The sequence below is a fragment of the Dermatophagoides pteronyssinus genome, unplaced genomic scaffold (genome assembly GCF_027571235.1).
Source record: "Dermatophagoides pteronyssinus isolate colony J.1.1.1.1 unplaced genomic scaffold, Derpt_VIB-CSIC_2022.12 sq0016, whole genome shotgun sequence".
Lineage (NCBI taxonomy): Eukaryota > Metazoa > Arthropoda > Arachnida > Sarcoptiformes > Pyroglyphidae > Dermatophagoides > Dermatophagoides pteronyssinus.
In genome coordinates this window covers 274,048-298,603 of record NW_027461540.1, presented here as the reverse complement: position 1 = coordinate 298,603, position 24,556 = coordinate 274,048, and the positions used below count along the sequence as shown (strand labels likewise).

At 29.7% G+C, this 24,556-nt stretch overlaps 6 protein-coding genes across 10 annotated transcripts in view; 1 reads left to right on the top strand and 5 right to left on the bottom strand.

Moving 5' to 3' along the window:
• The window catches only part of LOC113792729 (ecdysone-induced protein 75B, isoforms C/D-like), a 45,927-nt gene extending 41,099 nt beyond the window's left edge, over positions 1 to 4,828 (bottom strand). Inside the window, exon 1 of the mRNA XM_027342653.2 lies at positions 4,051 to 4,828. Within this exon, the coding sequence (XP_027198454.2) occupies positions 4,051 to 4,759 (709 nt within the window). The 5' untranslated portion in view covers positions 4,760 to 4,828. The remainder of the gene's footprint in view (positions 1 to 4,050) is intronic.
• A 2,619-nt stretch (positions 4,829 to 7,447) lies between these two features.
• On the bottom strand, positions 7,448 to 9,327 carry LOC142645647 (arylsulfatase B-like). Its single transcript, XM_075822379.1, has 2 exons — positions 9,146 to 9,327; positions 7,448 to 9,077 (listed from the first exon to the last, which is right to left on the bottom strand). The coding sequence occupies exons 1-2, from the start codon at positions 9,276 to 9,278 to the stop codon at positions 7,531 to 7,533; spliced, it is 1,680 nt and encodes a 559-aa protein (XP_075678494.1). The 5' UTR covers positions 9,279 to 9,327; the 3' UTR covers positions 7,448 to 7,530.
• A 437-nt stretch (positions 9,328 to 9,764) lies between these two features.
• mRpL42 (mitochondrial ribosomal protein L42) lies at positions 9,765 to 10,458 on the top strand. The gene is made up of 3 exons (XM_027342657.2): positions 9,765 to 9,952; positions 10,021 to 10,260; positions 10,322 to 10,458. The coding sequence occupies exons 1-3, from the start codon at positions 9,822 to 9,824 to the stop codon at positions 10,371 to 10,373; spliced, it is 423 nt and encodes a 140-aa protein (XP_027198458.1). The 5' UTR covers positions 9,765 to 9,821; the 3' UTR covers positions 10,374 to 10,458.
• ncm (pre-mRNA-splicing factor nucampholin) lies at positions 10,457 to 13,075 on the bottom strand. Its single transcript, XM_075822369.1, has 2 exons — positions 12,554 to 13,075; positions 10,457 to 12,493 (listed from the first exon to the last, which is right to left on the bottom strand). The coding sequence occupies exons 1-2, from the start codon at positions 12,962 to 12,964 to the stop codon at positions 10,496 to 10,498; spliced, it is 2,409 nt and encodes an 802-aa protein (XP_075678484.1). The 5' UTR covers positions 12,965 to 13,075; the 3' UTR covers positions 10,457 to 10,495.
• Positions 13,076 to 13,204: 129 nt separating this feature from the next.
• On the bottom strand, positions 13,205 to 16,521 carry Hyccin (PI4KA lipid kinase complex subunit hyccin). 5 transcript variants are annotated; one of them, XM_075822373.1, is made up of 3 exons: positions 16,296 to 16,521; positions 15,347 to 15,701; positions 13,205 to 15,281 (listed from the first exon to the last, which is right to left on the bottom strand). In XM_075822373.1, the coding sequence occupies exons 2-3, from the start codon at positions 15,536 to 15,538 to the stop codon at positions 13,410 to 13,412; spliced, it is 2,064 nt and encodes a 687-aa protein (XP_075678488.1). In that variant the 5' UTR covers positions 15,539 to 15,701; positions 16,296 to 16,521; the 3' UTR covers positions 13,205 to 13,409. The 5 variants fall into 5 exon arrangements, with proteins under 5 accessions (XP_075678488.1, XP_075678489.1, XP_075678490.1 ...); XM_075822374.1 differs by having other exon boundaries at positions 16,305 to 16,521; XM_075822375.1 differs by lacking the exon at positions 16,296 to 16,521 and adding an exon at positions 16,066 to 16,187.
• A 165-nt stretch (positions 16,522 to 16,686) lies between these two features.
• LOC113792755 (uncharacterized) lies at positions 16,687 to 21,671 on the bottom strand. The gene is made up of 4 exons (XM_027342686.2): positions 21,555 to 21,671; positions 18,890 to 20,172; positions 18,185 to 18,292; positions 16,687 to 18,101 (listed from the first exon to the last, which is right to left on the bottom strand). Exons 2-4 carry the CDS (start codon positions 20,037 to 20,039, stop codon positions 16,819 to 16,821), a joined length of 2,541 nt encoding a protein of 846 aa, XP_027198487.2. The 5' UTR covers positions 20,040 to 20,172; positions 21,555 to 21,671; the 3' UTR covers positions 16,687 to 16,818.
• Positions 21,672 to 24,556: the final 2,885 nt, after the last annotated feature.

The window sequence follows — 24,556 nt, the reverse complement described above, 5'->3', positions numbered from 1 at the left end:
AAACCTCGAACTCGAAATTGTTTTTTTATTCCCGAAAATAATTTTCGGGTTTCGAAAAATGTTATTCCCGGTCGTTGGCCGACAAACACACACACACACAGCACACGTCATTTTATCCAAAATAGAAAAATGTTTCCATTTTTGGCCATGATGTTTGGAATCCTTGTCCCGGATTCATTCACTTTTATGTGTAAAACATGTGCCCATATTGTTGATGAAAAAAATATTTTCCGGAAACATCTACAGAATATTCTCTAGAATATTTTTCGGAAAGAATTTCTCTCTCTTCTTGAAAGTAAAAAAAATGAATGAATGAAAAAAACGGATTTTTGTTTGTTTTTTGGCTTGGATTAATGATGATGACTAACTAACAACAACAACAACAACAAGGGAAAATGATCAAATATTTGATTAGATAATGGAGAAAATAAATAACGAGATCAACAGTAGCAAAAGAAATCCGGAATTAGATTACCATATGTCCGTAAAATCATTTAAAACGTTAAGATTTTTTTTAATTAATTAATTGATTTCAAATGAAAACTCTATCTCTCTTTGTCTCTCTGTCTGTCAAAGATCAAAAGTAAATCAAAGCAAAGCAGCAAACGGACCAAATCAAATCAAATGAAACGACCGACCGACCGACCAAACTCTATTCATCACCAACAACAACAACAACAACATCGTATAAAATGAAATATAATTTCATTTCATTTCATTTTTTACTTTGACCTGATTTAAGATCATTGTCCTTTTGTACTACATTTTTTTGTTTTTGCAAAAAATCTTCTAAACCTATGCTATAACTAACCGAAATGGCCTTTTCCTTACTTACTTTTTTTTTGTTTTGATATATATAAAAATCCCTATCTATCTATATATGTGTGTTGTGTGTGTCTGATATTTGGGAATCCAAAAAATATTCATTCAATAGTGTATGATGCGTGTGTGCGTAATATTTTCTTGGCGCCCAATTTACTGGTGGTGGTGGTAGTAGTTGAAAAAAACACGCACTTTTTTTTATTGGTTCGCCTGGTTTTTCTCATAGTTTTACCAGAAAAACAACCAAAGATTAGAAATCCAGTTAGTCAAATCAAGTAACAAACAGAAAATGTATGTTAAGGATTCTTGTTGTTTCTTTCCTTTCTTCTTGTGTTTGTTTGTTTATTTGCAAAACAACAACAAATTCCATATGTCACTTAATGTGTGAATGACCTAATGTGTGGGAAAAAAGTGCTAAAAGTAGAGCAAATTTAAAAAAGAAAGAAATTCTTGCAAAGCCATTAAAAATTTGGATTCAAGGAAGGGATATTCATTACACACTTCTGGCTTTCGACAAAAGCAGCACTGAAATTGATTATCAATTTCAAACGAAAACTAAACACACAGAGAAAGAGATCTGTGTGGATGGAGAGAAGTTTGAAAATTTTCATTATTTTCAAATCTCAAAAATGGAAAATGGGAAAAAAAAGAGAAAGTGTGCCAATGGTGTGTGCCAATGGCAACGGGAACAACAACAGTAATTTTTCATCCTAATAATGAAATTATTGGCGGTCAACTGGTCATTCACATTCAATCATCAATAATGATGATGATCTAATGGATGATTACGTCATTTATGAATTTTTTCGTTTGTTTGTTTGTTTTTTTTTTGCTGATTATTCCAATAATAAAATCGGAAATAATTATAGTTAATCGGGAAAAATAATAACCGGGAATCTTCGGAATTGATCGATTCGATCGATCGACATATATTTTTCTAGCCAAAATATCATATAAACATCCTTTTTTGCTTTGATCATACGCATGCGTAATCGATGATGACCGAGAAATTCTTTCATTTTTTCTTCCTTCCTTATTTTTTTTTTCTTCCTTTTTTTTTACGAAGGAGAAGAAGAAAAAAAAATGTAGAGTGAGTTCATTCACCTCCATCAATTTATCCAATTCAATGTATCGTCTGTGCGCAAACGAAAAGTTCTCTCTCTCTCTCTCTCTCTCTCTCTCTCTCTCTCTCTCTCTCTCTCTCTCTCTCTCTCTCTCTCTCTCTCTCTCAAGACACACATTTTCCGAAAAGAAAATTTGGAGCAAATTTTGTATCAGTTTTTGTTGTTGTTGTTGTCGAAAATAATTAAGGAAAAACAACAACAACAAGAAACGGAACACACAGATTTTCATTTTGGATTTTATCAAAAATTTCGTCTAAAATTCCTTCTTCAAATATGAATCATATTGGATTCAGATTCGATGAATAATAAGGAAGTGTGTGCCTTAAAATGTCAGGAATTTTTGTAATATTTTTTTTATTATTTAAAGTTACATTTTTTTTTACAGACATGCGCATTACACATATTATTACAATTACGTATATTACACACACACATTATTGCATACAATCAATGTAACTTTTCGTTCATTTTTTCCTATATAACAAACACAAACAAACAAACAATATTTGGGTTCAATTTGAAAAAAAAGATTTTCATATATATAGGATGACGCCTTGGCTCCTGACAGAGTTTGTTGCCTTCTTTCTTTCTTTCGGCTGCTGATTTTTTTTCCATACACAGTTTGTTCAACTTTTGTTACCATTTCGTTCAGTTGTTGGACGAAAAAACTAATCCATTGCCCCTAAAACCACTGCATCTACATTCACAATACATACATGGAGAGAGAAGAAATTATCTTTTCAATCGTTCGTTTTTCAACAACAACAACAAAAAAAAATGTGTGTTTCTGGTATCACAAACATAAACGTATAAACAGAAAGAAAGAGAGAGAGAAAAATGCAATAATTTTCTTTTATATGTCAATGAACTTTGAGTGAAAAAATGTTCAATCCAAAAAGAAAAACATTTATGTAACATACATTCATATGGAGAGAGAGAAAAGAGAGAGAGAGAGAGAAAAATAAGAGGGCGACATGATGATAATGTCGATGAACTCTATCTATTTGGGTTCAAATCCTATACATTCAAATAACTTTGTTTGAATGTGAATGAACGATGTGTTTTGTTTTGTTTGTTCGTTCAGTAAACTCTCTCTCTGTGGTTCATTCATTGGCCAAAAGGTCATAGTAAATCTTTTTTTTTCTCTCTCTCTCTCCATCATCATCATCATCATTATTCAATTCAGTTGAATATCTTCTTCCTTTTCTACTCCTCTCCTCTTCACCTAGTATTCTAGATTTTGGCTTTTTGTTTTTGCCTTAATTTATCACCCTTAAATTCTTGTTTGTTTTTTGTTGTTGTTGCTGATTTTTTTTTCCTTGACAAAAACATATTCTCACTAAATTATTCTTTATGGCTGTACTTTTATCAAAAGAATTGAAAAAGAATTTCAACAACAACAACAACAACAAAAAATCATTTTAGGTCAAACTATTTTATTATTATTGATCGAAAAAAAAGGTTAATTTATTTCACCGGAAATAATAATAATGATGATGATGATAATGATTTGATCTTGAAGCATAATAGCCACCGAGAAGAGAGAGAGATAAGAAAACACACAACATCGGAAAACTTTCACCTTTTTTTTCTTCTTATTCAAAAAAATATATATGTCGAAGAAGTGAAGAGAGAGAGAAAAAAGAGTGTGACTCTCTCTCTCTCTCTCTCTCTCTCTCTCTAACGAGATGATGTTCATTAACAGCAAACAAAACATATCAGATAAGGTGGTGAATGATGTTAAGATAAATTTGTTGTTGTTGTTCCGGATAGATATTTGAGGATATTTCATAATGGAATCATTAATCTTTTCATTTTTTTTTTTAAATTTAATTAGAAAAAAATCTATCCGGTTTTTCATCATCAGCATATTTAGAGCATTTCATACACACACCTTTCTTGCTTCAATCAATCAATCTTTCTTTATTTTTGAATCAAACGATGAATTTAGTTCAAGTGTACAATCAAAAGGAAAACTATTAATATTATTCCATTCAAATTCATAAAGTCAGTTATGTAATGTTACAACAAAAAAGAATGTTCACAGAATATGTTCAATTAGAGAAAATCAAGGAATTTTTTCAACAAAATAAAAAAAACCTACCGTAATCATTAATTCCACCATTTTGTTGTTGTTGTTGTTGATCATTTTCTTCTTCACTTTTCAATATTTGTTGTTGTTGTTGTTGTTGTGAAATATTTTGGCTAAAATTATCATTATTATTATTGATTGTTGTCTGTTGTTGTTGTCGATCAACAACAACAATCAAATCAGATGATAATGGTGATAATGGTTCCAATGATATTGATGATGATCTTGATCTGGATGATGATGCGGATGATGATGACGCAGATGAAGATAATGATGATGATGAAAAATGATGGTTATTATTATTAAAAATTTGAATTTCAGAATTCTGAAATACTTTAGGTGCCATTTGATTTTCTATTTTTGTTGTTGTCGTTGTTGTTGTTGTTGATTGTTTTAAACTTTCTCCAGTCATTTTTATCATTAATCTTTGTTGTTGTTGTTGTTGATCAATCAATTTGGATTCTTCTTCTTGGTTTTTGGGAATTATTCCCAATGTTGTCTGTATAACCGGAATCCTTGTTGATGAGGTGTTTGTTGTTGTTGAGGCTGTTGTTGTTGTCGGTGGTGGTGGTGGCTGTATGATTTTTTCAACAACATTATCATTATTATTGATAATTACATTTGAATTAACATTCCTGGATTGTTGTTGTTGTTGTTGTTGTTGTTGTTGTTGATCAACCGATTGTGATGTTGTTGTTATCAAAATCATTCGTATAGTCATTTGTAATTGACTTGAGGTAAGGTGAGGTTATGATGAAAACAGAAATCAAAAATTGATGATGGACAAACAAACCAAAATGGGTATTGAATGAATGAAAAATGGCAAAATTCTGTTGGCAAATTTTTCAAAGTTCAAAGTTCAGTTCAAGTTTTTGGCATTTTTTCCAATCAATCAATCAATCAATCAATGGAATCTATAAAAGATGAAAAAAAAACTGGATATATCATTTGCATATTCTGGATGGAGTCGATTTTTTTGAAAATTGAATTTCAATACGAAATTCTTCTCGGGAAGATATTATTTTGATTCTTTACAAAAACAAGCAAACAAACTTGATGATTGACCATTTAGGCACAAAATTTTGTCAACAAAAACAATGATCATTTGGGTTTTTACTTCTTTCTTCCTCTCTCGTTTGAATGTAGGAGTTTATCGGATATCGATGGAGGATGGTATACTTGGTAATCACATCATTAAACTGATTTGATTTGACTTGATGTTTGATGTTTGATTTTTTTTTCTATCCAAAAACAAAACAAAACAGAAAACAGCAGACGACAAATGGATGATGATACAATTTACAAATGATGATTATTATGATGATGGTTATTTATAATGATGATGGTGATGATGATGATGAATCCTGTCTATTTTGGAATTACAAAACAATTAGGTTAGGTTAACCAAACACATTCAATGTTTGTTTTTTTTGGTTTGAAAGAATTTTTCATTGGATTATTGAATGTATGTGTGTGTCTTATATGATATCCTCATAAAACAATACTGAACATTATGATTTCAAAGCATCATCATCATCGTAAGAACAGTCGATGATTATGATTGAATCGAAAATCCAATAGAACGCATACTCAAAACACACAGAAACACAGACAGAAAACTTTGGCACCCGAACGACACACAAATATACAAGCATCAAGGGGATATATATCAAACACACACACACACTATATATAATCAACAAACAACCAGAGATTACCAGAAGAAGAAGAAGATATCACAATATATTACACGGAACTATTGTATGGTGGGTGTGTAGTGTGCCTGTATGCTATAGTTGTTTGTTTGTTTGTTTGTTTGGTTGATAATGATGATGAAATTGGTTTTAGATTTGATGATTGAAAGAAACATTGAACCTAACCTAATAAAGTATAGAGAGAGAAAGAGAAGAAAACACAGGAATTAAAAGCAAAGAATTTACATAATGATGGTGATGATTGAAGAATTTTTAAAAGAATTCGCTTTTTCAAATCAACTAGAATCGAATATTCGTGGATGGATTCTTTGATGGTTATTCGTTTTTTTTTCAAATATCAAATGATTCTGGGAAGCAAAGATTCTTTCAAAAAAAAAAAAAATTCTTTTACTAATTTGAAACCAAATTATACAATGTCCAATCCACCGCCATCAGCCATCATCACATCATCCGTCCAACAAAACAAATAAAAATTTTTGAAATAAAATAAACGCTTGCGCGTGTGTGTATGTGTTTCAAACGCGTGTTTTTTTTTCGGCTATTGCTTTTTTGTATTTTGTTTCGCTTTCCACAGATATCCAAATCCATGATCCAGAAACAAAAAATTTGTTTATCCCGTCTGTTCTTATGGCTCATAACGATCCAACAACAAAAAAAAAAAAGAAAGGAAAAAAGGATGATTCGAAAGAGAGTATATATACAACAAATCAAAGGATAACGGAAAACAAGCAAAAGAGAATATGTATGGCGCCCATATAAGAAAATAGAGAAAAAAATTCAGAAGAAACGGAAATTTTTCATTTGGCAAAAAGAAAAATGTCGGGCATTGTTACTTTGTTTTTTTCTCTGTGTTAGTATGCTTTTTCGGTGAATAACTGAATGAAACCATCACAAAAGTTTCAACATTGAAAAAAAACTAACTTTTCTCTGTTCATTTGCATTTTTGCAATATGAAAAATCCAAATAGGATATAGGAAATGTTGTTTGTTATCGAAACAAAAAAAATTGATAACAAAATATCAAAAATTTACTTTTTTTTTTTCTTTGACTCTTTTTTTTGCTTGCTGACTTTTTTCTTAATGAAAGAAGAAAAAAATCAAAGCGAAAAAGTGAACGACCAAGTTTGACATAGAAACACTCCAAATGCACCAAAAGGCATATCTGGAACACTGACGCCATCCCATACACGTAACGTTTAAAGTAATGCATTTTCCCCTTCCATACGATCATCATCATCAATATATGGTAGTTCCAAATATTGCAGCAAAAACAACAGAAAACAGAAAAAACGCAACCATCGCTATGGTCGATATAAATACGAAAAAAATCCATATAGCTAAAAAATGAACAGAACAGAAAGTTCATCGGCCTCAATGTGATGATGATGATAGCATCATCATTGAATGAATGAATGATTAACAGCAGCAGCAGTAGCAGCAGCAGCAATCATCAATTTTATATACAGTGTGTCTCTTTGTGCTTTTGAATATAGGATGAAATCTGATGAATGAATGAATTAACCCACTACTTACCTACCCTGTTATTTATTTACCTCCATTCATTTTTATCAATCAAACTAAACAAAACAAACTAAAATACATTTTGCTTGTTTGCTTGTTTGTAGGTTATTGTGTCGAATAAATGAATGAATGAAGAAAGAAAAAAGAATCAAAACAAAAAAGAAGAATCCAGAATCCCGGAAGAAGAATAATTCTTTATTATTATAAAATCAGTTATAAGAGAGAGAGAGAGAAAAAAATTAGTTATTTGTAAATCATCAATCTAACCATGGTTTCCAAAATCCACCATGAAGTGATGGATCGGCACGATAATCACATGGTTTATTCACAGGTTTTACATATTGTTTATCGTAATATTTAAAAATATTTTTATAAATTTTATCAACTATATCCGTACGTTTTTTAGCCAAATTTTTTAATTCACATGGATCTTGGTCGATATCATATAAACAAAATTCATTCGTTTTTGTTTTACATTCAATAAATGGATTTTGTTCTTTGCGACAATCAACTTGATAGGTAATCGGTTTGGTTGTTAAATTTAATTCTTTCAAAATTTTAAATGTTGTTGTTAGATTATATTCGATTCCATCAGGTGGTGATTCTGTTTGTTGACCAGGAGCTTCGTACCAATTATCAAAATGACCAACTAATTGTGTACCATTTTTTAGTTTATAATTTCGATAACGAACAGCAAAAAAATGATTTGATCGATCAATATTAAGTAATAAATGATTTCGTATTTTATAATTATCATTCTGATCATCTGAATCATTTGGATTCATAAGCTGATTCCATTGATCCATACCATCAATATCACCTAAATCTTCAATATTTCCACCTGATGCTGAATACAGCGTAGGCAGAATATCAGTAATATGCATTAATTGATTATATGATTGTTGTCGTTGTTGTGGTAGTAAACGAGACCAAATAAACGCTGTACCACGTACACCACCTTCCCACAGTGTATATTTACCACCTTTTAATGGCCAATTTGATCCTTGACTATTATCAATATGTTCATTACCTGTAATCGAACCAATTGCACCACCATTATCCGTACTAAATACTATAATAGTATTGGATAATTGATTAGTATCATTTAATGCTTTAAATATACGGCCAATTGAATCATCCAATGCAGCAACCATACCGGCAAATCTACGTCTACGGTCATTTTTCTTAATGTATTTAAATCCGTTTTCATATCGAGGTGGTGGTTGTATTTCATCACCACGTTCAGCAGCATGTACCGATTGTTCGGCCATATAAATTAACCATGGTTTCGATTCGGGTTTATTCTGTTCATTGATTATCCGGATAACACGATCAGTATACATATCCGTTGCATATTGTCCTTGATATTTGGATAAATTAGCCACTGTATCCATTTCAAATAAATCATAACCATGAAAAAAATCACCAGATTTACGATTAAAATAATCTGAATGGCCAGTTAAATAGCCAAAATATGATTGAAAACCACGACGAGTTGGTAGATATTCGGAACGAAAAAAACCTTGATGCCATTTTCCAATCAAATGTGTTTGATAACCTAATCGTTGAAAATGTTCACCCATTGTTGTATGATTTAATGGCAGACCATATGGTTGAGATGCAGCAATAACACCAACTTGCATACCAGTTCGTATTGGATTCAAACCGGTTAATAATGCTGATCTTGATGGTGAACATAATGGTGTTATATAATAATTATTTAACATTACACCACTTGATGCTAATAGATCAATATTTGGTGTTGGAATTTGTTTGGATCCATGAAAACTAACATCACCCCAGCCTATTGGAAAAATTCAAAAATTATGTTAACAGGTTAGGTTAAACAAACCAACGGAAAAAATGATTTACCCAAATCATCGGCCAAAACAATAAGAATATTTGGCTGTTTTTGATGATGGATTTTTGCTAAAATATTTTCAAATTGTAAGAAAATATTTACGAAAATAATAACAAAAAATGAAAATTTTCTATTTATCAACATCGTTGCTCGACGATTGATTAATGATTGATTTGATTTGATTAGATATTTCCAATTTCAATGATGATTTGATTTGGTTTCTGTATCCATTAACCACTCTATTTATGCGTGTGTAAGTGTGTGTATGTATGGAGATAACATTTTCAAATGTAATTTTTTTATTGGATTTAAAAATTTCAATTACCATTTTCAATTAATTACACATCATTATGGAGATTGATCAATAATAAAAAACTAACATTGAACATTTTCAATCGTTTTTTTTTCTTTTAAATGTTGCTTGGGTTCGACTAACAAAATGTTATTTCCATTGAATTTTATTGATATTTAAAAAGGTATAAAGTTTATTTGGAAATTTGATATTTTCAATTAAAATTATAAAATACTACTTCTGTTGAATTTTAATGGACAATTTTTTGAATTTTTTTTGTCCCACTATCGAAATGGGTATCGATTGTATCGTCCATCTCTTCTATCGAATAAAAATAGAAGACATGTGTGAATATTGATTGTGAACATCAAATTGGTTTAATTTTCATTACAAAAATGAATTCAAAATGGATTAAAATTCGACATTTATTTTCGTTTGTAAATCAGAATAATAATTCACAAAGATTTATTCAAAATTTATATTTATCAACAACAGCAAAAAACAACAATGATGATGATGATCCAAGGTAAGTTTGTTTGTCTGTTTTTCGATTTTTTTTCAAATTGATTGAATTGTGATTTGTTTTTTCTTTAGAATAACCGTAACAGATGATGGAAAAACTATTGTTTGTTGGCATCCTGAACAACCGTTTCCATATGAACATTCATTACCATTTGTTGTTGATCAATCAACACAGCGTTTGAATTCTTCAGCATTGAAAATTGAAATACTTGAAAAAGGTGAAAATATTTATCATAAAATGCCCATAAATCGTCTTGAAATGGAAGAATTAAGAGCTATTACCTTTACAAATAAACATAATTGGCGACGAAGGTTTGTAAAATGCTAATGTTGAATGAAACAAGCGAGGTTAATGTTTTCTTATTTTTTTTAGACGTTTCGATGGATTACAAATGAGACCAGCTCATCCAAGAAAAGGAGTTTAATTCAAGTCATTCATCATTTTTATTATTATTTAGAATAAAATATTTTTAATAATTACAAAAAAAAAAAATACAAATGAAATCAAAATAATGAAAAAGCAAAGTTGATTATTAATTGATTATGGTTATTTTCGATCATGATGATTACGATTCGAAGAAGAAGAATAATTAATTTCGCTACGAATTTTTCGAATTTTTGAACGTTTTTTATAATCATCATCATCATCACCATCATCATTAACTGGTGATAATTCATCTCGATAATGTTCTCGTTTCAAATTCTTTTCTCTTTTATCATCATTATGGTGTTTTCTTTCCTTTGATCGTTGTGGTTGTTGATGGTGATGATCATGTCTTCCCCGATCTTTATCATCATTATCATTACGATTTTGTTCTTTTAAATGATGTTTATCCACCCTGGTATCTTTTCGATGTTTTTTATGCCGTTCGGATTTTGAATCACTACGGCGATGAGAAGATTTATCGGAATTTTGTTTTTCAACAGTTCGTCGTCGTCGTTGGTCATCTTTTCGATGATTTTCTCTTTCATCATCATCATCATTATTTCGATGATGATGTTTCGATGAACGTTTATTATGTTTGGATTGATTTTTTCGTTTATGTTTCGATGAACGATGATTATCCGAATCTTCATCCGATGATTCTTCATCTGAATCGCTTGACGTTGATGAAGATTCATCCTCTTCGGATGACGATGATGAATCATCAGAAGAAGAAGAATCGGAACTACTGCTATCATCACTGCTACTACTGGAACTGCTGCTGCCACTACTATCACCACTTTCCTGTTTTAATTTCATTAAATTTTCTTGTAATAATGGTAGCTTTTGTGTTGCCATTGTTTTCAAATGTTCACGTAGATCATCGGTAAGACCACCAAGACCAATACTGGTAAAAAAATTTATAGCAAAACGTGTATATTGTGGATTATCACGCGGAAATAATCCTTTAAAAGCTTCATCTAATGTTGGATCTTTAATTCGTTGATTCAATCTGACCAAACCCATTGATTCGGCTAATTGTTGAAATAATATTTTAATGAATACACGACTCGATGAACTTGTATCATTTTCATTCAATTTTATATGATTCAATACTGTCCATGGTATTGAATCTGTATATAAAAGATGTGCAAATATTTTACCAACATTACGCAGTTTACATGTTTCAAAACGATGTATAGTATCATAACAATTTTTGAATATTTCAACAAATGGTTCAACAAATTCATTGTTTATCTGACAAAATCTTTGTGCTAGAAGACCGAAAAATTTTATATACGTACGTTGTTGTGCACAACAATCAACAATCATATTACATAATTCCGAATATTGTGGTGGTTTTATATCCAATTTCAATAATTTATGTGCACATTCTTCAAAATCTAATGATGATTGTATGGTTAGATAGATTGTTTTACGTAAATTAATCAAATTTGTTTCAGTATTATCGATAATAGTGATTGAAGTAGCAGTGGTGGTTTCTTCATCATCATCATCGTCATCTGATCCAGATTCATCATCGTCATCATTGGATCCAGAATCACCATCACCTGCATCCAAAATTGATTGTCTAATTTCTTCATATTTTGTTTCATTCAATTGAAAATCTGGATCAAATTTAAATACATTAAGTCGATCTTCAGTTTCATAATCATCTTCTAATGTCATCATATGAGTGAATTGTTCATCTTCTTCAATCAAATCCAATTCGGGCATTATTGATGGATGATCTTTAAATTTATCTTTACGTATTGCATACATAACTTCGATCATATATTGTACACGTTTACACAGGTCACCATCATGTAGTATTGTACGTAAACGTTCGAAAATAGCTGCAGAACCTTTTCTGGATACATCTTCTAATTTGGCACCACATTCTTTCAAAAATGCAATAGCAACTTCAACCGAATCATTTGTTGCATTTTCCAACAATAAAATCAAAATTTCAAGAGCTAAAATTTCATGCGCTACATTTTGGTTGATTAGATGTGCAATAAATCTTGTACTATTAATACAATTTAATTTATCATTTCGTTGAAATGAACGTCGAAATTGTACAATCAATCGTTTCAATAAAAGTTCACCAATCTTAGGAAACTGGACAAAAGAAAAGAAAATTCAATCAATGAAAAACCTTTGAAAATAATTAAATCATACCTTTGTATTTGCAACAGCAATCAATGCAGCATGAACATGTGTAAATGTTGGTGATGATTGTTGTGCATGAAGTATTATACGACAAAACAATCCACGACCACGAATCAAATTAACAGCAAATAATTCTTGTACAATTGATGCAATATTTGAAACATCAACTCTATTAATAATATTGTTGATTGATCTTTTCAATGATTCCCATGCTAAACGTTGATATGCTTCACTATTTTTATCGCTAATATTCTGTTGCATTAGACGTAATTTTATCCGTGGTATATAAGCACCACCAGTTTTACTACGAATATCTTGTCCAGGATCCATTGTTTTCGATACTGTTGTTGTTGCTGTTGTCGATTTAGATTTTTCCGATTTATTTTCTTGATTTCTAGATTCTTCCGGTGAAGAAGCCATTATGAAAATTTTTAATTAAAAAAAACAAACAAAATAAAAAAATGATGAAATTCTTTGACAAATGTTTTGCTGTGTCTTTTGTTGTTGAGCCAAACCAAATGCGGCTATAACGACACAATCAACAACACGTTTTCTATATTAACACCTTGGGCATATTGAAAAATTCAAAATTTTTTTTTTTTCAAAAAAGATTTTTATTGATCCAAAAAAAACAAAACAAAAATAATTTGAAAAACAAAAAGAGAAAGAGAAAAATATTAAATATTATCATACATTTTAAAATGAAAAATATAATTTTTTTTCAAGCCAAACCAAAATTATAACACACACCAATAAATTATAGGATGTTTGAAGTGGGTAAAAAAAACCATTTAAGATTATGTATTCTACACATGTTCATCAATTTGGCATCAAAAAAACAAAACTCAACTGAAAAATCTAAAAATCAAGATGATGATTTTATCATTGATGAAGAATTCGTTGCTGTACTATTATTATTATTATTTTGTTGACCATTTTGCTGAGAATTTTGTTGTTGTTGTTGTTGTTGATTTAAATTCATACCTAATAATGCTACAGCTGATGAACCTGAAGAACGATCTGATTGTAAATCGGATGATGAATTATTATGATCATTAATTTCATTAATACGTAATTTGGTAAATCTTTCATTTGAATGATGTCCACCACTAATCATAGCTTCACCACTTTTATTATCATCATTATCGCCATCATCGTCATCATCATCATCATCGGTAAATCGTTCTAATGGTGCTAGCGGTGGATTCAAACCAAGCATATTAATCGAATCAATATCATTTGTTTGATCAATTTGATCACCATCATCATTATTATCATTATCGATGAATTTTTTCGGTTTTTTCATTTGTTTCATTTGTATAAATTCTTCTTGATTATGATTTGTATTTGAAATTTTTCCATTTGTTTCCATTGATGATAATAATTTGGATGATTTATTTTTCGTTTGTTTACTACTTTCTTTCAATTCTTTTAACATATTCATAACACCACTTTTACGTTGTGGTTTCGACGAAGAAGAAGAAGATGATGATGATTTTGAAGTATTTAATTTTCCACTTGGTAATATAGGTGATGATGATGATGTTTCTTCATTAATCGAATCTAATGATTTAAATGATGGACGACCATTTTGTTTCGGATGTTGTTGTAAAGAATTTTTTGAATGATGTGCTTGTTGAGCATTTAGATTAGCAGCAGCAGCGGCAGCAGGTTGTCCAACAGGAACAATCGGTATATCATCAGGTAATTTTTTCGTTTTAAATGATGCATTCGTTATGGCAGTTTTACGTGATGATACTGATGTTATTGTTGTAACATGTGGTGTAGTATTTAAACTTATTTCCGATTGATTCATACGTTTCATTTTGGCTCGATGATTTTCACGGTCACGATTAATTATTGCCTGTGTATTTTTGAATGCATTTACCATCAGGATAACATCACCATAAAATTTATAAGTAGAACGTTTACAAATTTCTTCAATCAATTCAGCGGATAAATCTTCCAAATCATTATGAAAACAAAAATAACTTGATTTCATTAATTCGGTCAGAAATTCCGATGTAAATTGAATTTGAATCGATGATTCCGGAATGATATTATCTTTGGAATTTATTCTATTTGATGATGCAGTATTATTCTGTAGAATTGATTTGATTTGTTGTTTAAGTTCATAACAATTTCGTTTCAACAGGGAACCTTGTTTTAATAAATCTAAATATAAACGTAACATTGATTGCCATGAATAATAACCACATTGTTCAATATGTTGATTATATAATTTCATTAAAACAGTAAATATTGATTGTTGATTACCGGTATTTAAATGTTCCACTTCATGATATGGACCAAATATTGTTATTTTTGATTCTTGTGGATTATTTATTTTTGCTAACATTTGTTCAGTTGGTATTGAAACTTGGCCAGATGTATGTGCACTTTGTTCATGATAAATTGATGGTTTTGATAATGATATTAATCGTATATCGATTGTTTTCAGATCTCCAGTTTTTTGATTAATAATTTCAAAATTATAAATACACATTAATAGTATAGCAATGGAAGATTTTGGTTCCGAATTTGGTTGTTGTTTTTGTTGGTCATCATTATCATTATTCGTTGTAGCCAAACAATGCTGATGATGATGATAATTTTGATGATGATAACGAATATAAACAGCAATCAATGTTGGTAAAAATATTATTGTTTTTAATCGTAATTCACGATCTTGTGTTTTATAAATATTATAAAGCCTTTTTGTAATTGATATGAATAACTATAATGAAAGAAAAAATTACAAAAAAATTACAAAAGAAAAATCAAAAATCAACAATCAATTACCTCAACATCACGTTCAGGATGTTCTAATAGATCAAATATTGCTTCAATAGCATGATCATCAATTTGTATAATTTTAATATTATCATCATTTGATTGAATAAAATCTTCAATTAATGTTCGTTTACGATCATTAATTGATGATGATTTTATAATATTATTATTGTTGTTGTTGGTGGTGTTACAATTGATCATTATCAATCAATCAAAGGCAATTTGATGACGATGGTGACTAGTAAATTTGATTGATGCGGAATTAATTTTTTGGCTGAATTCAATGAATGAAATGATGTGAGTGAAAATTCAATTATCAAATTCCAAAGAAAAATGAGACGGCGGTTGTATTTTTACACCAGAACTATTTTAGGAGAAAAAACAAAGCAAAATTAGTTAATTAGCAACATCAAAAAACAAAAAACTGGCATGAAACGAATGATGATGATGACGAGGAAAAAAGAAACAAATTTGTCAACGACTTTTGTCAGTTTTTTTTAATTATTGTTGTTGCTGGTTGCCAAAAAACTAACTAAATAAACAAATAGCAGTATAGCATAACTAACGGTGTGTTGTTGGTATATCATACACATAGATGGATAGATGGATTGCAAGAGGATAGATTACAAGAAACTATTTTCAGATTTTGTTTCGCTTGATCATCATCATTGTTATTGTCAATTATTGATGGGTAGAGGTAACCGAAAAATTAATTACATAATGATTACCCAGTGATTATTGAACTCTCGATTTATATTTATGATTAATCAGAATCATCATTAGAATTATGAAAGGATGGTGTTATTAAGATCTTTTATGCGATAATTATAATGGCTATCAATGAGTTTTTTATTAGGTCAAATATCTTTCTCTTTATATACAAAGGACCAACGCACACGCACACGTTATATATACAAAAAAACATGAGAAAATGATATATTTGGAAGTATAGACATACCATACATACCAAAGAGATTCTGGATTCTGGAATCAAATGATGTCATTTAGAAACAATACAAAAACAACAACAACAACAACAAAATCAATGCATATAGAGTGTGTTGTTTTTCAAGAGAGCTATATTTGTTTTTTTTTCTTTACAGAAAAATTTGTTGTTGTTTTTCGTTTTTATCTTTTGGTTTTGTTGATCGGCAATCAATGTTTGTTTGGTTTTTTTTTGTTTTCACCACATATAACACACACCTATATACACTCAAGTGGTGTGTTTGTAAACGTTCGATTATCTTTCATGAATTTTTGAACCAAAAGATGGCGTTGTTCGAATTTTTATTATTCGAATTTTTTCTTTTTTTTTTGATAAAAATTTTACAGAATTTTTTTTTTATAAATTTCATTTTTATTATGTTTATTAATACTTTACAAAATTACAGAATTTACAATGAGAGAAAACAATATCGAAAGATTTACACATCTGGCACAAATATCACAAAAATTTGAAAAAAAAATTTTACATAATTTGATCAAAAAAGTAAAAAACAATGAATAAATTGTGAAAAAATCATTGTAATTACAATGGCCGTCAGAATTGAACAATAATGGTGATGATTCTTTGATGACAAACCACTTGATTGTTGTTGTTGTTCATTATTATTAATCATATTTACAGAATAATTTTTCAAACCAAAATGTTGATTATGTTGATCTAATGTCATAAATTTTGGTTCATCAAATGATGATGCAAATACAAATGGTAATGTGCTTGCCGAACCTTTTATCATTGTATCATATAAACAAGATAAACGATAATAACCGATTAGATTTTTTTCATAACAATCTTGTAATATTATATTATCATTATTATTATCGATATTTTCGGGAATATTTTGCTGTTGAATATCATTGATATTACCAACATCCATATTACCACTATCATCTAATCGTAATTGTGATATTGATGTTAATAAATCATCATTATTTTGATTTGGATTTTGTGGATATTTTTCCAATGCTGAACGTAATCGATTAATACGACGTTGTTGATGTTTTGGTTTTGATTTTCGTAATTTTTTTGGCAATTCGGTTGTTGTCGTCGTCGTCGATGTTGTTGACGTTCGATTTCTATTTCGACCTTTTCGTCTATCTTGACGTTTCCTATTCGATGATGATAGTCGTCGTTGCTGTTGCTCATTATTTACGGAAGGACGGTCACTATTTTCATGAACATCTCTTTTTTGAGTTCGACGACGTTTACGATTCGAATTCGAATCATTATCACTATCACTATAACCATCATAATCTTCACCATCATCTTCATCGTCGTTATCGTCATAATCATCTTCGTCATTATCATTATCATCAACAGCATCGTAATCATCATTATCATCTTGGTCTTGGTCATCATCAAGATTATTTGAAAAATTTGGCAACGACGATTCTTGTTGTTGATAATGATTTTGTTGTTGTTGTTGTTGCTGTAAATTTATTGATGATTCCAAATTAATATCAGCCAATTTTAATTCCGATTCAATATCAATCAATTCACGATGATAACAACCAGATTTACATAATGAAATTGGATTAATTGCATCCAACACTAAATCTTGTCGAACAAGATTTGATTTTGATGTTAAAAATTTTATAACAACATTTAAAAATTTTGTATGTATAAATTGTGATATATAAACACGTGCACCAATATGTTCCAAATGAATGGTAACAACCATATCTTTCATTGATGTTGTTATATAGACTAGATTTTTAAAATTATAAATCGAACCATCGGTAAAGGTACCAGCAGGTGATGCTATTGATTCAATGGAAAGGGGAAAAAACATTTTAAAAATTGTTAATCATCATCATCATCAAATTATAAATATGAATAATTACCTTGTGCTAATGAATCAGTTTCATAAATTAATTCCTGTGTTATCATACATGAATTAAAACGTCTTATCAATACGGTTACTTTTGTTACACCGGTTGAATTGAATTGATCTGTTTTTCCAGTGGAGAACAATGGGTTAAAAAAGACAAGAAACGAAAAAAGAAGATAACAAAAAGTTAGAAAAAATGTCAACAAACAAACAAAGTAAGTCAGTAAATTTATCTATCTATCTTATTTATTTATCTAGGCTAAATTCTTATAAATAAAAAAATATCTATGGAAACAACCAAAGATAACCAATAAATTGTCATATGATAATTGATTGATTGAATGATTGACAACAATCATCATCATCATCATTATTATCAATCAATAACAAACACCTTGCTCCAAATGATAAAATTATTATTTTGATGATGATGATGATCTAGTTGTCAATAAAAACTAACTTTTTATCATCATAATCATTATTATTATTATTTTTATATGACAACTTGATTATTTTTCCATTATTATAAATTATTATTACTATTTTGAAAGATAAAAATCAATGATAATATCGACAACAACAACAACAGCTAATGAAATTATATATTTTTCTTAATTATTGTCTATCAGGTGTAATAAGTTTTTATTATTACTCGAGTAATTTATAATAATAATTCTTTAGTAGTAATAATTCTTTTTAACAAAAAATAAAAACTTACCAAAAATTTTTGAATTAGTAATTTGTACATCAAATAATGGATGTTCTAACATTGATCTTGTACCAAGACAATTACATGTTTGATATTTTGAATCAAATGTACGTAAATGTGGATCACCAAATATAATACATGTTAATGATGGTGTCATTGGATGTATTGGTTTATAAATTAATTCAGTTGCTAATTGTACAGTTGTTTCATTCAATCGATTATTTCGATTTTGATGATTATTTATTGATTTTTCACGATATCTTTGCTGCTGATTATGTGAAAAATACATTAAATCCATGTTTGATTCTTGTCGTTTATAACGTTGTTGTTGTTGTTGATAATGATGATTGATTTCATTGAAATTTTTTCGATTTAATGGTAAACCAATTGTAAAATTATAAGCAGCTTGTAAACAATATTGAAAATATTCTGGTTTTTTATTATGATTTTTGTTATTAACAGATTTATCATTATCCAGTGATGATGATGATGATGATAATGGAACATTGACTAATGGATTTTTTCGATGATGTCCATGATGATGATGATTATGTACACCTGATTTAACTGCTTGATGATTTGATGATTCAGGTGGTGATGGTGGATACATTGAACGAAGTGGTGGTCTTTGTGTTGATGATTGATTTGGATTTTGTAATCGATTTCGTTGTCGACGACGATTTTTATTCTGATTTTGATTTTGTTTTTTATTCTGATTTTGATTTTGTTTTTTATTCTGATTTTGATTTGAATGATTATTATCAATTCTACAATTATCAATTGATTTATGATCAACAAATGAACTAATTGAATGATAATGTATTGAACCATGACATATATGTTTTAAATTATCTAAACATTGTTTTAATTGTTTAATTTTCGTACATGATAAACGATCTAATGATGTTAATGAACAATGTTTTATATTTTCTTGACAGGAATTTGTTGTTGTTGATGATAATAATGATGATGATGATAATGAAGGTGTTTGATCATTTGTCGATGATAATAATGGTTGACAATTTATACAATGATTATGACCAATGATGATTATCATCAACATCATTATAATGATGTTGAATAATTTTGAAAACATTTTCAAATATATTCGTATACGATGATTTGTTGTTGTTGTTGTTGATGATATCGAAAAATTCATGATGATGATGTTTCTGAATCGAAATTCAAATCAAAAATGATTCGGTTATCATAATGATTTCTTTTATATAACCATCCATCCAACACACAGGGATTAGGAATTTTTCTTTATCATCATCAAAGATGAAAACTTTCTTCAAGAAGAATATGCAGGTGTTCAAACATGAAACAAAAATAATTTCATAACAAAAAAATGATCGCATTAAAATATATCAAGGGTATTCAAAGTTTTGTTATTTTATGATGAAGAAGATCAAGAATATACACCACCACCATAACACACAGGTGTGCATATAAAAAACGAATGTTGAAAAACACTGCAGGTATCTTTTAGCTTTACATGATGATTGTCATCAAGTGTTAGTGTTGTTGTTGTTGTTTGGTGGTCGATCGAATGATGATCATCAAACACACCTGGACTATATGGAACAAACAAACAATTCTCAGTAAACGAACAGAGAGAGAGAGAGAGAGAGAGAGAGAGAGAGAGAAGAAAAACGGTTAACCAGAAAAGAACTTATGTAAATAAAAGTTTTTTCATTCTTCTTTTTTCGTTTTTGGATAAAACGAAACAAAATAACAAACGAAAATTGACATTTACATTGTTGTTGAACACAAAATAAATATTTGGCAAAAAAATATTTTTTTGAATCAAACAATTTGGCGCGAATGGATTGAGAGAGAGATGATAGAGAGAACGGGTGTGATGGATGGATTGGAATTTAATTTGAAAATTTTTTGTTGTCGAAATAGAAAATTGTGGATGAGAAAAATCAACAACAACAAATTCTCTCTTCGTTCACAAGATGATTTTTCAATGATGATGAATTTCGTAGGAAAAAAAAGAAAAATTTTTAATCAGAATTTATTGATTTCTGTTGTTGTTGTTGTTTGGTTAGGCAACAGAAACTGGCGAGCAAACATAGAAAATCTTTAAGATCGCTCTGATCACCACTGTTGGATAAAAATGATGGGCAAGCAAAGCAAAGCAAGTTTTCTTTTCTCGTTTGGTTCGTTCGGTTTTTCCTATTCCTCTCTCCTTGAATGACAGTTGCTGTTGTTGTTGCTGGTACGCTAGCTATTTTTTTTTATAACACAACCAACAAGTTGTTGGGTAAATTATGTGTGTACCAGAATGAGAAAAAAAGATAAAGATAGTGGTGGTGGTGGTGGTGGTTTTGTGAGTGCTTTGTATTTCTCTGTGTTAATGTTCTCTCTGTGTATAAAATGCATTTGGTTATTAACAGAACAGGGCAATGGATTTTTTTTCCCAAATATTCCTATTGTGAAAGTGTGTGTGTGTGTTGTTAGGATGAAAATTTCAATTTTGAACCGAGAAAAAAAAGCTTAATTCTGCTTGACTTTGCTTAAATTCTCGTTGTTTTAGAAAGTTGTAAATTTTATTTTGTAGTAGGGATTTTTTTTTCCAAAATATCATCATGAGTGTGTGTTTTGCAAATCTTTTTACCTATAGCATCATTCAAATAAATTACGGAATTAAATTTTTTTCCCTTACCTGTCCTGTATTCATTCGAAATTTTTCCATTTTATTGATCCGAACTTTTTAAAAAATAAATAACTTTTCTCCATTGATTCTGATGGTGAATAAAAAAAAATCTTTATGATCATAAAAAACGAAACGAACGAAAAATTTATTCAAAGAAAAAGCAAAAAAAAAAAATCTAGCTAGAAAATAATTTCAAGTTTTTTTTCGTTTCAAGTTTCCAACTTATAAAAAAACACATTTACCATTTTTGAATAGGGGAAATACATTGCCCGCCGTCAAATAGCCACCACCAACACCATTATATACACACACATGTGTGGGGTCATCATGTCATGTCATGTCACACACACACAAAATGAATGAAAGATTCATTCGAAAATATAATAAACACGAGCAAAATTTTCATTTTCTTCCATTCAGTTTGTTCAATTCATTTTCTTTTAGTTTGTTTCCTTGCTTGCCTGCCTGTCTAATTCACAATTCAAAATTCACGCTTTTTATATATGTTTGTGTTATGTATTTAATGTGTATGTGGACGAAGCGATCTCAAGCTGGTTTCACAGATTTTTTTCTTTTCTTTTGAACTAAGAAGAATAAAGACCCTGACCAAATGAATGAAAATCTTAAATACACAGTGTGTGAGGGGCTAAATTTATTCTTTTTTCAGCAGAAAAAAAATTGAAGATTTTGAAAGAAAATTTGTTGTTTCGAGGTCGGTCGGTTCATGGTTCAGGGTTCGGCTGTCGATCATCATCTTGAACAATAAAGTAGAGCAGAGCAGTGAGGGGAAAAAATCATCATTCTGGATAAAAGAATTGTAAACATATTTTCTGTAAATTGAAATGTGGATGTTATTTGAAAACAAAAAATTACTTATAACAAGGGTGGTGTAAAAAATTTTCCAAAAACATTTAAGATCGATCTGTAAATTGATTGAAAATTGTCAAATACGGTTTAGCCCTTGTTTCTTTTATTTTTTCTGAAGAAAATTTCCGGGAAAAATTGTGAAAGAATTTATGAAAATTGAATCTTTTTGATGATTATGAGAAAAAAGGTGTGTTTCAAATGTCTGTTTTTTTTAATTAAAAGAAATTTTCGAACATCTTCAGGTAAAACTTAATGATTATGATGATAAGGTCAAAAACTTGAATTTAGATGATGTAACGATGATTAGAAAAAGAAGAAAAATTGATTGATTGAATTTTGTTTTTCTATGCCGTCTGAATTCAAAATCCATTGAATTCTTCATATTAATAATCAATAATCTTTATAGGGGTTTCACACTAGCAGCAATGTGAATGAAATATTTCAAATGCAATATTTCAGTCCATAAGGCTGAAATGTAGTGAAATATTGCATTTGAAATATTTCATTCACATTGCTGCTAGTGTGAAACCCCTATTACGTTTATTTAGAACAAGTGTGTGTTGCTGGCCTTTGGCCAGCAGCACGCACACTTGCTTCAGCCCGTAGATTCTGGCAGATGAGCGGCTACGCCGCCCATCTCCCAAATCTTTGGCTGAAGTTTTGTTCTTTTGCGATCGATCCAACTATTTATTTGTTTCGGGTCTAACCGAAAATTGGTCAAAAAAATACCGCTAGTGGAGAAAATCGCCAAAAATAGCCACAAATATTGGCGCTTTAGTTAGTTCCTCCTGGAAAACCTAATTGCACAAACCTAACCTAACCTGCTTAAACCAAATTTAAATTATATTTGAATATTTCCACTTTTTGGCTATTTTTCCTATTGAGATTTTTTTGCAAACCACAATTTTCTCTAAGGCCGCGGTCCCATTGCAATGAGACCGGGGCCTAAGCGTTAACAATTGTTTCTATCCTGAAACATTTCGTGTTGCGCAGACTGTTGCGCAAATTGACTTTTTCTGCAGACCCTTTCTAACACATTTGTGTATTAAAAATTTCCTAACACATTTCTCTGGTCACCACACTTTTTTGTGCACCACACTCGAGAAGCTTCGCTTCTCGTGTTTATTATATAGATTTTTGTTTTCCAATCGAAAAATCGATATTCGAAAGTTCAATGGTCATCCAATGGTTGTTTTTTTTGGCTGATAACGATGACGATGACATAATGTGTGTACATGTTGTTCTCACTTATTTACATCAATGATGATGATGGGCTGCAGGTTTAAGATTTCTTAGTTAATGGTGATTAAAGATTTATTGGTGGTGGTGGTTAAGTTTCGGAATCCTGATTTTTTCAGATGAAATTAAAAATCCGGTTATCCGAAGTGTTAACCTTTTGGTTTTTTTTTCATCTCTTTTGGGTATTCAAAATAATCAAATTAAAATGTTAAAATTTCATTTTTTTCCCGTAAATAAATTAGATTTAAATATTTTCGTTGGTTTCATTTTTCGTTTTTTCTTTCTGATATCTTCTCTTTCGCCAAAAAAAAACATAAGAAACGGGAATTGTGACATATTTACTGGGTTAAAAAAAATTTAAAATTTAAAAAAAAAATTGAACCAAAATTCAACAAAAGAAATGAAATTCTTTTCTTTTCTTCAATTCAATTCCCCGTTTCTTTTGTGTATTTTTTTTCTTTAAATTCAAATTCAAAACGAAGAAAAATTTTTTCTTTTGAATTTTAAAAATAAAGAAAGAAAATCATTTGATGAAGCGACATTTTTCTTTTTCCTAATCGTTTTTTGACACTTTATTTTGGATATCTATACATACGGATTGTGCCACCGTTCAATTTTTTTTTGTTGATCACCAGTTGGTTGGGGTGTCAAGCGTGTCAAATACGTGTTTCGGTGTGTGTGTGTGACCTATGTGTTTTTTTATTCAATGACCCACCGAAAACAAAATTGAAAAAAACTAACCCGAAAATAACCCGAAAAAAAATTTCACACTATGTGTGAAATGGGGGTAGATAGAGTGGGGAAAATAAACCATACTGATTTAAACAACCCATCCAAGGTCACACTGAAAAATTCAATTTTGATTTTCCTTTTTTTTTGTTGTTATCTGACAACGAAAACGATCC

Coding starts and splice junctions, on each gene's coding strand:
- ncm (XM_075822369.1), bottom strand. CDS start 12,964: ATGGCTTCTTCACCGGAAGAATCTAGAAATCAAGAAAATAAATCGGAA. Junction 12,494..12,553: donor TTGCTGTTGCAAATACAAAG/GTATGATTTAAT, acceptor TCTTTTGTCCAG/TTTCCTAAGATTGGTGAACT.
- mRpL42 (XM_027342657.2), top strand. CDS start 9,822: ATGAATTCAAAATGGATTAAAATTCGACATTTATTTTCGTTTGTAAAT. Junction 9,953..10,020: donor AATGATGATGATGATCCAAG/GTAAGTTTGTTT, acceptor TTTTTTCTTTAG/AATAACCGTAACAGATGATG. Junction 10,261..10,321: donor AAACATAATTGGCGACGAAG/GTTTGTAAAATG, acceptor TATTTTTTTTAG/ACGTTTCGATGGATTACAAA.
- LOC113792755 (XM_027342686.2), bottom strand. CDS start 20,039: ATGAATTTTTCGATATCATCAACAACAACAACAACAAATCATCGTATA. Junction 18,293..18,889: donor TACTAATTCAAAAATTTTTG/GTAAGTTTTTAT, acceptor CTGGAAAAACAG/ATCAATTCAATTCAACCGGT. Junction 18,102..18,184: donor AACTGATTCATTAGCACAAG/GTAATTATTCAT, acceptor TTGAATCAATAG/CATCACCTGCTGGTACCTTT.
- LOC142645647 (XM_075822379.1), bottom strand. CDS start 9,278: ATGTTGATAAATAGAAAATTTTCATTTTTTGTTATTATTTTCGTAAAT. Junction 9,078..9,145: donor TGTTTTGGCCGATGATTTGG/GTAAATCATTTT, acceptor TTTTTCCAATAG/GCTGGGGTGATGTTAGTTTT.
- Hyccin (XM_075822373.1), bottom strand. CDS start 15,538: ATGATCAATTGTAACACCACCAACAACAACAATAATAATATTATAAAA. Junction 15,282..15,346: donor ATCCTGAACGTGATGTTGAG/GTAATTGATTGT, acceptor CTTTCATTATAG/TTATTCATATCAATTACAAA.